This window comes from Oncorhynchus mykiss, chromosome 13, assembly GCF_013265735.2.
Source record: "Oncorhynchus mykiss isolate Arlee chromosome 13, USDA_OmykA_1.1, whole genome shotgun sequence".
Taxonomy (NCBI): Eukaryota; Metazoa; Chordata; class Actinopteri; order Salmoniformes; family Salmonidae; genus Oncorhynchus; species Oncorhynchus mykiss.
The window spans coordinates 11,631,373-11,645,618 of record NC_048577.1 but is presented as its reverse complement, the minus strand read 5'-3'; the positions used below and the strand labels follow the sequence as shown (position 1 = coordinate 11,645,618).

The 14,246-nt window shown below is 45.4% G+C and overlaps 1 protein-coding gene across 5 annotated transcripts in view; it reads right to left on the bottom strand.

Moving 5' to 3' along the window:
• The window catches only part of LOC110513526 (CREB-binding protein), an 82,033-nt gene that overhangs the window by 49,700 nt on the left and 18,087 nt on the right, over window positions 1-14,246 (bottom strand). For all 5 annotated transcript variants that reach the window (XM_036942307.1, XM_036942305.1, XM_036942306.1 and 2 more), the window contains exon 2: window positions 11,123-11,718. In XM_036942307.1, coding sequence (XP_036798202.1) covers window positions 11,123-11,718 — 596 coding nt within the window. The remainder of the gene's footprint in view (window positions 1-11,122; window positions 11,719-14,246) is intronic.

The window sequence follows — 14,246 nt, the reverse complement described above, 5'->3', positions numbered from 1 at the left end:
GTGGCAGAAACACCCTCCCTCCCTCCATCCATCCATCCCCCGGGGAACAGTCCCCCCCAGGCCGTTGACAGCGCTCCAGCAGACCAGATAAAAAGGCCCAGCTGAGGCAACCAGAAACCAGCAGCTTAATTCAAACACACAAACACAGCTGAAGATAGATGGAGGTGGGTTGGGGCCTATCTTTCTGTCTCTCGCTGACACTCCACACAGACGAGCACTGAAGAAAAGTGCCCGCCGTGCACTCCAGACACTCCTCCTCCTCCTCATCATTCTGACACACTCCACACAGCTCTGCTTTGAGCCTTGCCACTCCACTGTCAGACGAGAGCGACAGAGACACAGGAGTGTATGCAGCTTGTCTGGCCGTACACATAGATAACCTTATCCCTCCCTGTCTTCCCTAATCCCTCCCTGTCTTCCCTATTCCTCCTTTCACACGCACCCCCTTATTCTGCATCTGATGAAGTGATTTACTGCCCAATGGTACGGCAAAGAGCCAAGGAAAGAGGAAGATCACACACCCAGAAAGGAGATTTACAACCAAGTAAAATGCAGTCAACAGACCACAACAAAGACCATCACCATGAAGAGACACTTTCTCCATGCCCCTCTCCATCTCTCTGAAACAACTCAACTACAACCAATATGCTCTCGTTCAGTCTCTCTATCCCCTCTACGTCACACACCAAACTAATCACCACTGAGTTTCTCAATCTCACACCCATACCAAACTCCTACAGGTTCTCTCAGCGGACTGGTCTCCATGTAAACACACAACTATAAACACTGTTAAGACCCCCTCTCTGTGTTGAGGTTACAGACAGGCAGTACCCCTTATTAGACAACAGAGACTGAAGAATGGATGGTTTCCTATTGGTTTCCTGTGAAACCACATAAAGAGCAGTGTCACTGAGGCTTAGGTAAACAATCCCTAGCAATCTACACACACACTGTTATAATCAACTGTAGAATCCCCTAAGGACAGTGATTGAGTAGAAGATGAGAATGTTAACTCAATATTAGTCCATAGCAGTTCGTCACAACTAGAATTCTAGTTCTAATTCTATGCACAGAGCTTGCAACTGAATAATGCTGCCAACAGATATCTAATGTCCTTAAAAAAAAAAACAGACTCAAGCCAATAGGCAACCAGCTTGTCACATGTGCAGCCCATTGTACAAAAAGAGAGCAGTTATGAGTCTGCAGTGCTGTTGGTGGAGATGTTTTTAAATTGTCCTCCAAGGACACTGGCGCGCTGTTAGAAATGTATCATCCCGTTAGAAACAAAGACCAGGCGTTGTAAGGAAAGGCTACGGAGGTTCTCACCTCTCATTAATTAATTGGGCAATTAAGCCAGTGAATTAAGCCCAGTAAAAACTTAAGCACTGGCTTGGTGTTTGACACAGAGGCAGCATCAGACATTGGTGTAGTAGAGCTGTACTAGGCACAGGGGAGGCTGGCTAAGTGGTTCCTGGTTCCAGATCTGTTTAGGGACCATAGAAAGGGGCAAGACAAGACCAATATATCTGGGACCAGGCTATGGCTACTGCCACGTTCACGTCATGTCGGAGTGATCGGAGGAACGACATGTCTACTTGGAGAGTTCACGTGCTTTGAGCTCGGAAGGAACAATTTTTGTTGCCATTTTCAGTGGTGCGTGGCATCAGAGTTAAGCAGGTGGGAAAGATCAGGGCCCAGAGTTCATACCAGAGTTTCCTAGTCGTAAATAATCAAATAAAAATGTTATTGGTCACATACAAATGGTTAGCAGATGTTATTTTGAGTGTAGCAAAATGCTTGTGCTTCTAGTTCCAACAGTGCAGCAATATCTAACAATTCCACAACAGCTACCAAATACACACAAATCTAAGTAAAGTAATACACCGCTCAAAAGTTTGTCACTTAGAAATGTCTTTGTTTTTGTCCATTAAAATATTGTCAAATTGATAAGAAATGCAGTGTAGACATTGTTAATGTTGTAAATGACTATTGTAGCTGGAAACGGCTGATTTTTTATGGAATATCTACATAGGCGTACAGAGACCCATTATCAGCAACCATTACTCCTGTGTTCCAATGGCACAGTGTGTTAGGGCCTGGACATGTACCGGCTTAAGCAGGGGGACACGTCTGGCACTGCAGGATTTCAGTCCCTGGCGGCGTAGTGTGTTACTGATGGTAGGCTTTGTTACTTTGGTCCCAGCTCGCTGCAGGTCATTCACTAGGCCCCCCCGTGTGGTTCTGAGATTTTTGCTCACCGTTCTTGTGATCATTTTGACCCCACGGGTGAGATCTTGCGTGGAGCCCCAGATCGAGGGAGATTATCAGTGGTCTTGTATGTCTTCCATTTCCTAATAATTGCTCCCACAGTTGATTTCTTCAAATCAAGCTGCTTACCTATGGCAGACGCAGTCTTCCCAGCCTGGTGCAGGTCTACAATTTTGTTTCTTGTGTCTTTTGACAGCTCTTTGGTCTTGGCCATAGTGGAGATTGGAGTGTGACAGTTTGAGGTTGTGGACAGGTGTCTTTTATACTGATAAGTTCAAACAGGTGCCATTAATACAGGTAACGAGTGGAGGACGGAGGAGCCTCTTAAACCTCTTGGAACTACCGCTCCCGGATCCGGGAGAATTGTCATCAACTGACACTAATTAGCATAACGCAACAGACAAAAAATATTACTAGAAAATATTCCTATTCATGAAATCACAAGTGAAATATATTGAAACACAGCTTAGCATTTTGTTAATCACCCTGTCATCTCCGATTTTGAAATTATGCTTTACAGCCAAAGCAAGACAAGCATTTGTATACGTTTATCGATAGCCTAGCATAGCATTATGCCTAGCTAGCAGCAGGCAGCTTGGTCACGAAAATCAGAAAAGCAATCAAATTAAATTGTTTACCTTTGATGAGCTTCGGATGTTTTCACTCACGAGACTCCCAGTTAAATAGCAAATGTTCCTTTTTTCCATAAAGATTATTTTTGTAGCCGGAATAGCTCCGTTTGTTCTTCACGTTTGACTGAGAAATCAACCGGAAATTGCGGTCACGACAACGCCGAAAAATATTTCAAAATTAGATCCATAATATCGACAGAAACATGGCAAACGTTTTTTATAATCAATCCTCAAGGTGTTTTTCAAATATCTATTCGATAATATATCAACCGGGTCAGTTGGCTTCTTAGTAGGAGCGAAACAATGGCCGCATTTGTCTATTACGCACAAAACACTCTGAGAGTCACCAGGTGACCACTTACAATGTTGTCGCTCACGCTCATTTTTCAAAATAAAAGCCTGAAACTATGTGTTGTGACACTAGACACATCAGGGAAGCCATAGAAAAAGGAATCTGGTTGATATCCCTTTCACTGCTCAATAGGGACGCATAGGAACGCAGAGGTTTCTAAATAAGAGTCACTTCCTGATTGGATTTTTCTCAGGCTTTCGCCTGCAATATCAGTTCTGTTATACTCAGACAATATTTTTACAGCTTTGGAAACTGTAGAGTGTTTTCTATCCTAAGCTGTCAATTATACGCATATTCTATTATCTGGTCCTGAAAAATAGCCCATTTACTTTGGGAACGTTATTTTTTTTAAATGAAACTAGTGCCCCCTAGTTTCAAGAGAGCCAGAAATCTTGCTTGTTTGTAGTTGACCAAATACTTATTTTCCACCATAATTTGCAAATAAAGTCATTAAAAATCCTACAATGGGATTTTCTGGAATTTTTTTCTTCTCAATTTGTCTGTCATAGTTGAAGTGTACCTATGATGAAAATTACAGGCCTCTCTCATCCTTTTAAGTGGGAGAACTTGCACAATTGGTGGCTGACTAAATACTTTTTTTGCCCCACTGTACCTTCTGGAGTGTGTGCTGCTATGGTGACCAGTGAGCTGAGAGAAGGCTGGGCTTAACCTAGCAGAGACTTGTAGATGACCTGGAGCCAGGGGTTGTGGCGACGAGTATGAAGCGAGGGCCAGCCAACGAGAGTGTACAGGTCGCAGTGGTGGGTGGTGTATGGGGCTTTGGTGACAAAACGGATGGCACTGTGATAGACTGCATCCAATTTGTTGAGTAGAGTGTTGGATGCTATTTTGTAAATGACATCGCCAAAGTCGAGGATTGGTAGGATGGTCAGTTTTACAAGGGTATGTTTGGCAGCATGAGTGATGGATGCTTTGTTGCGAAATAGGAAGCCGATTCTAGATTTCATTTTGGATTGGAGATGTTTAATATGAGTCTGGAAGGAGAGTTTACAGTCTAACCAGACGCCTAGGTATTTGCAGTTGTCCACATATTCTAAGTCAGAACCGTCCAGAGTAGTGATGCTGGGCGGGCGGGCAGCGGTTGAAGAGCATGCATTTAGTTTTACTTGCATTTAAGAGCAGTTGGATGGCATTGAAGCTCATCTGGAGGTTAGTTGACAGTGTCCAAAGAAAGGCCAGAGGCATACAGAATGGTGTCCGTCTGCGTAGAGGCAGATCAAAGAATCACCAGCATCAAGAGCGACGTCATTGATGAATACAGTTTGGGGTGTGAGAGGAGTCGGCCCGAGAACTGAACCCTGTGGAACCCCCATTGAGACTGCCAGAGGTCCGGACAACAGGTCCTCCGATTTGACATACTGAACTCTGTCAGAGAAGTAGTTGGTGAACCAGGTGAGGCAATCATTTGAGAAACCAAGGCTGTTGAGTCTGCCAATAAGAATGTTGTGATTGACAGAGTCAAAAGCCTTGGCCAGGTCAATGAATAGGGCTGCACAGTAATGTCTCTTATCGATGGCGGTGATATGGTTTAGGACCTTGAGCGTGGCTGGGGTGCACCCATGACCAGCTCTGAAACCAGATTGCATAGCGGAGAAGGTATGGTGGGATTCAAAATGGTCGGGAATCTGTATGTTAACTTGGCTTTGAAGACCTTAGAAAGGCAGGGTAGAATAGATATGGGTCTGTAGCAGTTTGGGTCTAGAGTGTCTCCCTCTTTGAAAAAGGGGATGACCGTGGCAGCTTTCCAATCTATGGGAATCTCAGACGATACGAAAGAGAGGTTGAACAGGCTAGTAATGGGGGTTGCAACAATTTCAGCAGATAATTGTAGAAAGAGAGGGTCCAGACTGTCCAGCCCAGCTGATTTGTAGGTGTCCAGATTTCGCAGCTCTTTCAGAACATCAGCTATCTGGATTTGGGTGGAGAAGTGGGGGAGGTTTGGGCGAGTTGCTGTGGGGAGCGCAGGGCTATTGACTGGGGTAGGGGTAGCCAGGTGGAAAGCATGGCAAGCCGTAGAGAAATGCTTATTGAAATTCTCAATTATAGTGGATTTATCGGTGGTAACAGTGTTTCCTAGCCTCAGTGCAGTGGGCAGCTGGGAGGAGGTGCTCTTATTCGCCATGGACTTTACAGTGTGTCCCAGAACTTTTTAAAGTTTGTGCTACAGAATGCAAATTTCTGCTTGAAAAAGCTAGCCTTGGCTATCCTAATTGCCTGTGTATATTTGTTCCTAACTTCCCTGAAAAGTTGCACATCACGGGGGCTGTTCGATGCTAATGCAGTACGCCACAGGATGTTTTTGTGCTGGTCAAGGGCAGTCAGGTCTGGAGAGAACCAAGGGCTATTATCTGTTCCTGGTTCTAATTGTTTTTTAATGATGCATGCTTATTTAAGATGGTGAGGAAGGCACTTTTCAAGAATAACCAGGAATCCTCTACAGATGGGATGAGGTCAATATCCTTCCTGGATACCCGGGCCAGGTCGATTAGAAAGGCCTGCTCGCTGAAGTGTTTAAGGGAGCGTTTGACAGTGATGCGGGGTGGTAGTTTGACCACAGACCCATTACGGACGCGCAGGCAATGAGGCAGTGATCGCTGAGATCTTGGTTGAAAACAGCAGAGGTATTTGGAGAGCAAGTTGGTTCGGATGATATCTATGTGCCCGTGTTTACGGATTTGTGTTGTACCTCGTGGGTTCATTGATAATGTGTGTGAGATTGAGGGCATCAAGCTTAGATTGTAGGATGGCCGGTGTGTTAAGCATATCCCAGTTCAGGTCACCTAGCAGCACGAACTCTGAAGATCGATGGTGGGCAAACAATTCACATGTGATGTCCAGGGCACAGCTGGGGGCAGAGGGTGGTCTATAGCAAGCGGCAACAGTGAGAGACGTGTTTCTGGAAAGATGGATTTTTAGAAGTAGAAGTTTGAATTGTTAGGGTACAGACCTGGATAGTAAGACAAAACTCGGCAGGCTCTCTGCAGTAGATTGCAACACCGCCCCCTTGGGCAGGTCTATCTTGTCGGAAAATGTTATAGTTGGACATTTCAGGGTTTTGGGTGGACTTCCTAAGCCAGGATTCAGACACGGCTAGGACATCCGGGTTAGCAGTGTGTGCTAAAGCAGTGCATACAACAAACTTCGGGAGGAGGATTCTAATGTTAACCTCTTCATTCTACCCCCTCCTTTTTCGAACATTCTGTTAAAAATCGCGCAACATTTCAGCGTCCTGCTACTCATGCCAGGAATATAGTATATGCATGATTAGTATGTGTGGATAGAAAACACTCTGAAGTTTCTAAAACTGGTTAAATCACGGCTGTGACTATAACAGAGCGTGTGTTTCATCGAAAAGCGCAAGAAATTGGTCACTGAAAGCTGAAACAGTATCCATGCGCCACTTGTATTGTTTAAAGGACACCAAATTTAATATGGACACGGATGCAATTCCTACAGCTTCCACAAGATGTCGCCAAAAACGTCATTTTCATTGACAAAAATCCTTTGAGACATGACCAATAGATCCGTCATTCCATCCAGCCTACAACAATTGATTTTGGAAGATTGAAAAATGGACATTTTTTCTTGAGTAGCTGCTATTGAATACAGATCGCCCAGTGATCAATTTGATCGCTTATTAACGTTTACAAATACCTAAAGTTGGGTTACAAAAGTAGGTTGAAGTGTTTTGTCAAAGAATATAGGCAACTTAAATAATTTTTAAAAATGACGTTGCGTTAGAAGAGAGCTTTTTTCCTGAACTAGACAGGCTATACAAATGGATATTTTGGGCATACATGGACGGATTTAATCGGGAAAAATACCAATTTGTGATGTTTATGGGACATATAGGAGTGCCAACAAAGAATATCATCAAAGGTAATGAATGTTTTATATTTTATTTCTGCGTTTTTGTGTAGCGCCGGCTACGCTAATTATTTTGTTTACGTCCCCTTCAGGTATATTGGGGTGTTGCGTGCTATCAGATAATAGCTTCTCATGCTTTTGCCGAAAAGCATTTTAAAAATCTGACTTGTTGGCTAGATTCACAATGAGTGTAGCTTTAATTCAATACCCTGCATGTGTATTTTAATGAACGTTTGAGTTTTAACGAGTACATTTAGCATTTAGCGTAGTGCATTTGCATTTCCAGGAGCCTAGTTGAGACATCTGCGTCTCAAGTAGGATCAAGAGGTTAACATGCATGAAGCCAAGGCTTTTACGGTTACAGAAGTCAACAAATGAGAGCACCTGGGGAGTAGGAGTGGAGCTAGGCACTGCAGGGCCTGGATTAACCTCTACATCACCAGAGGAACAGAGGAGTAGGATGAGGGTACGACTAAAGGCTATCAGGACTGGTCGTTTAGTGCGTTCAGATCAGAGTAAAAGGAGCAGGTTTCTGGGTGTGAGAGAATAGATTCAAGGCATAATGTACAGACAGGAGTATGGTAGAATGTGAGGACATTGGAGGTAAACCTAGGCATTGAGTAATGATGAGAGAGATATTGTCTCAAGAGATGTTTTAACCAGGTGATGTCACCTCATATGTGGGAGGTGGAACTAAAATGGTAGGTTAAGGCATATTGAGCAGGGCTAGCGGCTCTACAGTGAAATAAGACAATAAATCACTAACCGGGACAGTAATGGACAAGGCATATTGATATTAGTGAGAGACATGCGTAGCAGGGTGATCAATAGTGGTTGGGCTGGCTGGAGACATGGCGATTCAGACAGCTAGCAGAAGGGCCTTAGAGGGACGTCTCGATGGAGCAAAGTCTGTTTTGGACATCGATAGACCAGTAGTGATGGATTAGTAGGGTTCTGAGTAGCAGAGGGGTCAAAGTCCAATTGGCAAAATTGGTATAGTGGCCCAGGAAATTGGCCGATGTATCTATACAGCTAACAGTCCAATATGCTTTAGACAGCTAGCGGGCTGCGGCTGCCGGATGGGCATTCAGGGGTGGTCGCGATGTAGAGGCCAGTGGAGTACCCCCTCGAGCAGATTACGTCGTAGTCCAGTCGTGAAGGATCAGCGGGGTTCCGTGCCCCATACCGGCAGTAGAAGGGGTCTGGGTATCGTAGCCCAGGAGTGACTGATAGGCCTCTTTAGCTAGCCGGGAGAAAGGGCCTAGCATGGGCTAGCTCCAGGCTAATTGGTGTTTGCTTCGGGACCGACGTTAGGCAATACTCAGATAGCAGCTAGCTAGCTGCAAAGATCCAGGTGAAAATGTCCAGAGCATGCGGTAGGAATCCGTGGACATGGAGAGAAAATAGGTCTGGTATGCTCTGGTTTGAGTCGCGTTGTACAAACTGGCGAGAGCTTTCCGAGCTAAAGGTTAGCTGATGACCGCTAGCAGTGGTTAGCTGGCTACTAGCTGGTAGCTAGTGAGCTGGCTAGCTTCTGTTGGGGGATTTTGGATTCAAGGTGAATAATACTTTAGAAAAAAAACAGATCCGCACCACATTGAGTGAGGCGGGCTGGGTTGCAGAGTGTTTAGAAGTTGAGTTTTTGAAAAAATATTTAAAAATATATGCGAAGAAAAATATATATATATATATATATATATATATATATATATATATATATATACACACGGGACACGACGATTTCAAAAGACGTCTGACTATAGCCGGAAATCTGCCGTTTCCGGGTATAGTAGTCATTTACAATTTGATGTCATTTTAAAAATGGACAAAACATGTGTTTCTCTTTCACAAAGGAGGACATTTCTAAGTGACCCCAAACTTTTGAATGGTAGTGTACATATAAATACGGATGAGCAATGACCGAGCGGCATAGGCAAGATGCAATAGATTGTATAATATACAGTATTTACATATGAGATGAGTAATGTAAGATGTGTAAACACTATTAAAGTGACATTATTAAAGTGACTAGTGATCCAGTTATTAAAGTTGTATGTGGGCAGCAGCCTCTCTGTTAATGACGGGCTGTTTAACGGTCTGATGGCCTTGAGATAGAAGCTGTTTTTCAGTCTCTCGGTCCCAGCCTTGATGCACCTGTACTGACCTCGCCTTCTGGATGGTAGCGGAGTGGCTCGGGTGGTTGATGTCCTTGATGATCTTTTTGGCCGACATGGGGTGCTGTAGGTGCCCTGGAGGGCCGGAAGTTTGCCCCCGGTGATGCGTCATGCTGACCACACCACCCTCTGGAGAGCCCTGCGGTTGTGGGTGGTGCAGTTGCCATATCAGGCAGTGATACAGCCCGACAGGATGCTCTCAATTGTGCATCTGTAAAAGTTTGTGAGGGCTTTAGGTTAAATTTCTTCGGCCTCCTGAGGTTGAAGTGGCACTGTTTCGCCTTCACCACACTGTGTGGGTGGACCATCTCAGTTTGTCTGCGATGTGTACGCCAAGGAACTTCAAACTTTCCACCTTCTCCACTGCTGTCCCGTCGATGTGGATAGAGAGGTGCGCCCTCTGCTGTTTCCTGAAGTCCACGATCACATCCTTTGTTTTGTTGACGTTGAGTGAGAGGTTGATATCCTGACACCACACTCCAGAGTGCCCTCACCTCCTCCCTCAGGCTGTCTCGTTGTGGTTGGTAATCAAGCCTACTACTGTTGTGTCGTCTGCAAACTTGATGATTGAGATGGAGGCGTGCATGGCCACGCATGTCATGGGTGAACAGGGAGTACATGAGGGGGCTGAGCATGCAACCTTGTGGGGCCCCAGTGTTGAGTATCAGCGAAGTGGAGATGTTTCCTACCTTCACCAATTGGGTGCAGCCCGTCAGGAAGTCCAGGCCCCGTCAGGAAGTCCAGGCCCCAATTGCACAGGGCGGCTTTGAGACCCAGGGCCTCAAGCTGAATGATAAGCTTGGAGGGTCCTATGGTGTTGACTGCTGAGCTGTAGTCAATGAACCGCATTCTTACATAAGTATTCCTCTTGTCCAGATAGGGCAGTGTGTAGTGTGATGGCGGCAGGGTAGCCTAGTGGTTAGAGCGTTGGACTAGTAACCGAAAGGTTGCAAGTTCGAATCCCCGAGCTGACAAGGTACAAATCTGTCGTTCTGCCCCTGAACAGGCAACCACTGAAAAGGCCGTCATTGAAAATAAGAATTTGTTCTTAACTGACTTGCCTAGTAAAATAAAAGGTAAAATATAAAAAAAACATTGTCTGTGGACCTATTGAGGCGGTAGGCAAATTGAAGTGGGTCTAGGGTGACAGGTAAGGTGGAGGTGATTGACTAGTCTCTCAAAGCACTTCATGATGAGAGAAGTGAGTGCTACGGGGCAATGGTAACTGAAGTAAATTACTATTGTCTTCTTGGGTACAGGAACAATGTTGGCCATCTTGAAGCATGTGGGGACAGAAGACTGGGGCAGGGAGAGATTGAATGTGTCCGTAAACACACCAGCCAGCTGGTTCGCACACGCTCTGAGGACGTGCCGTCTGGGCATTACGAGTTGGTGGGACATTCACATGCATTTTTCCCAGTAAAAGGGTTGTATTTCCGAGTTCCCAACATGACCGCAACATGTGACATGATTCTTTCTTAATGGTTCGGCCCATGCGGAGGGCATTTATTCATTTCCGATTTAGTACCCAGCAGTATCAGAGAGCTATCACCCAATCAGGATGGATCTGTTCTACACAGTGCCACAGTAACTAGCACCAAAGCTGAGAATTCATGGATGATCCTGTACAAATGATGATTCAACACACACAAAGAAGAGCTATAAAGAGATATCGCTGCTCTCTGACCATTTGGCACATTTAAGACCTGTCTTTCTGTCACAGACAGACATTTCATACATGCCTCTCCATGATTAAGAGTGTAGTTTGTGTGTGTAGTTTGTGTGAGTCTCTCAGCCCTGTGACTCACCTTGTTCATGTTGCCCGCCTGCTGGGCGGCAGCGTTCAGGGTGGCAGCGCCCACCTGTGGCCCGCCCTGCTGTGTGAGTGTCTCTGCCAGCGAGCTGCCCACTCCTCCTCCTGGTGCCGCCTGCGTGGCCTGGTACTGACCCCGGCCTCGTCCACCTCCAGGACCCAGCCCCAGGCCTCCGTTTATCACCTGGCCCGGCTGGTGCTGCCCACCCTGACCTAACATCCCGGCATGGCCCCCCAGAGACTGGTTGAAGTTCTGTCCGGTCCCCGCTTTCGGCGACCCTTGACCCAAGGAGCTCTTCCCGTGTGCTGCACCCAACTGACCCCCAATGCCACTGGGCTGAGTTCCTCCTCCAGCACCCCCGATGAGACCAGAGGCACTACCCACTCGGAGGAGTTCTGACAGCTGCTTGTGCTTGGCCACTGCGTCCGGGACCTTGGAGCCCAGAGGTCCAGGACCCCCAGGGTTGACGTTACCCCCATTGGAAGGCATTCCGCCCCCCGTCATACCCCCCAGGCCAGAGCCTCCGTTGGGGATCAGCTCGTCTGGCAGGTCGTTCTCCAGGTCGTCCCATGATAAGGAGCCTAGATCCACTGTAGAAGAGGAAGAGAGAGGGAGAGAGAAAAACAGGTTAATAATATGGATTGATATCATGAAAATTCATGGGCTGATATTCCTGTCTGTGTAAGTGCCATTGAAATACAGTTTCAGCCAGCCTATCGCAGACCTGCAAATCCTAAATCATTTTTATGAGAACAACTTCAGTGCAGTTTTCTGACAAGGTGGTGCTGATGTAGGCCTAAGGTTGGGTAGGGTATAGGTTCAGCGCATGTCAGTCAACTTCCCCTTAGGAAGTTGGAGCATTTAGCATTTTTGAAAAACCTGTAACTGCCATTTCCTGAAACTAAGAGTCTTAAATTATATCCAACACAGAAGTACTGCTTTTATGTGCATAGTTTAGTGTAAAAGTTAACTGGCTTCATTTTGTTTGGGGAGAAAATTCTAAAATGATTAAATCACTGGAAGCAATGTAGTAGCTTACTGTATGCTATTTGGAATATGAAACAACTGAAGTAGCCCTATATGAGTTAGTTTCACATCTACATCCCTGACTTAGTCCATCAAGTTAGGTCTGATTACTAGGCTACCGTTCATTCAACATGCCTGGTTATTGGTGAACTGACTATTATGACATCTAGTATCACACTACCATGGTTGACACACAGCTACATCAAGAGAACAGATCAACAACTGATTCATTAACATAGGTCTACTAGTCTTTAACAGTATACCGTAACTTTGTCAAGGATGGACAGGTATTTGCGGAACAGCTCTCCGCCACGTCTGTTTCCATCCACGCAGCGGCGAAAAACTGAACTACCGCAACACCACACGTTTCCTTTCTCTAACATGCACTCGTGCATTCAATACAACCGTTGAGATCACAGCATGTCCGGGAAAGAAAGTGTTCTTGCCTAGTTGACTAAACACTGTAGCTAACTACAAAATAGTGGTTGTGCTTGACAAACAATTTTGGGGAAAATAGTAAACAGTTCGTTCTCCATTTTTCCTACCCTTTTCCCCCCTCACAACAGCGGTATCAACGGATGAAGTGGAGAGCTGCCATCCACCTCAGGAGGAAGATAAAACCAGAGACAGAAAACCCTGCGCTGGTTGTTCCTGGTTCAATTGAAGTCAAAGAACTGAGCAGACCAGACCCAGCTGCTATCGCATTGGTGTCTATGTGAGAGCCACCACCTTAAGTAGACAGGAACTGACAATGTTTTCGCAATGGTAAATAGGGATGCACGACATATCGGTGAACATATAGGAATCTGCCGATATTAGCTAAAAATGCCAACATCGGTATCGGCCCAATGTCTTGTTTAACGCCAATGTGCAAAACCGATGTCCAAGTACGGTATGACGTGCATACCTAAACTCAGCAAAAAAAGAAACGTCCTCTCACTGTCAACTGCGTTTTTTCGAGCCAATTTAACGTGTACATATTTGCATGGACATAACCAGATTCAACAACTGAGACATAAACTGAACAAGTTCCACAGACATGTGACTAACAGAAATTGAATGATGTGTCCCTGAACAAGGGGGGGGGGGGGGGGTCAAAATCAAAAGTAACAGTTAGTATCTGGTGTGGCCACCAGCTGCATTAAGTACTGCAGTGCATCTCCTCCTCATGGACTGCACCAGATTTGCCAGTTCTTGCTGTGAGATGTTACCCCACTCTTCCCCCAAGGCACCTGCAAGTTCCCAGACATTTCTGGGGGGGGAATGGCCCTAGCCCTCACCCTCCGATCCGACAGGTCCCAGACGTGCGCAATGGGATTGAGATCCGGGCTCTTCGCTGGCCATGGCAGAACACTGACATTGCTGTCTTGCAGGAATTCACGCACAGAGCGAGCAGCATGGCTGGTGACATTGTCATGCTGGACAACATACATAAATACTACTATGGAACACCATTTGGGTCTTTGCGTGTCAAAAAAAGATAGTCAAATAACACTATTTGACACATCAAATAACACAGTTATATGATAGAATGTTGTGTGTTCTGAATAGCTTGGTACCTAGCTAGCACCAATACAACCAGCCTGAAAACAATGACCAGTGGAAACTGCAGTCATTTTTATTATTCTTAGGAATGAATCCTTGTGAGTAAGTATTAGCTAGATAGCCACTTGTTGTTTGCCTATTAAAAATTGAACTTCTGTTCATAAAAATAAAGCTAGCGAGCTACTTAACCCTGCTGCCAAAAGCTAACGTTATAAGCAGCCAGCTAACAAGGCTCGACCGGAGCGGGTTGTGAAGCTAGGCACAACAGTGGAATTTGTGGTTTGCCTTCAAAATAAAAGTACCTCTTTGAAAGTGATGCAGAAGGTTTCAATTGGTGGAATCATGCCATATTTAGACCAGATCATGTTCAACAAGGTTGGAATGTGAAGCAATGAAATTGGGTATCAGTCTACTCGGTGACACCTACAGAACACAACTGAAGAGTTTAAGCAAATATTAGTGTTATAGCTCTTATCGCAGGACTGTGAGAAACCACCTCCCCGGTCAGCCTATTGTGTGTATTGACATTCATATTGCACTGTACACC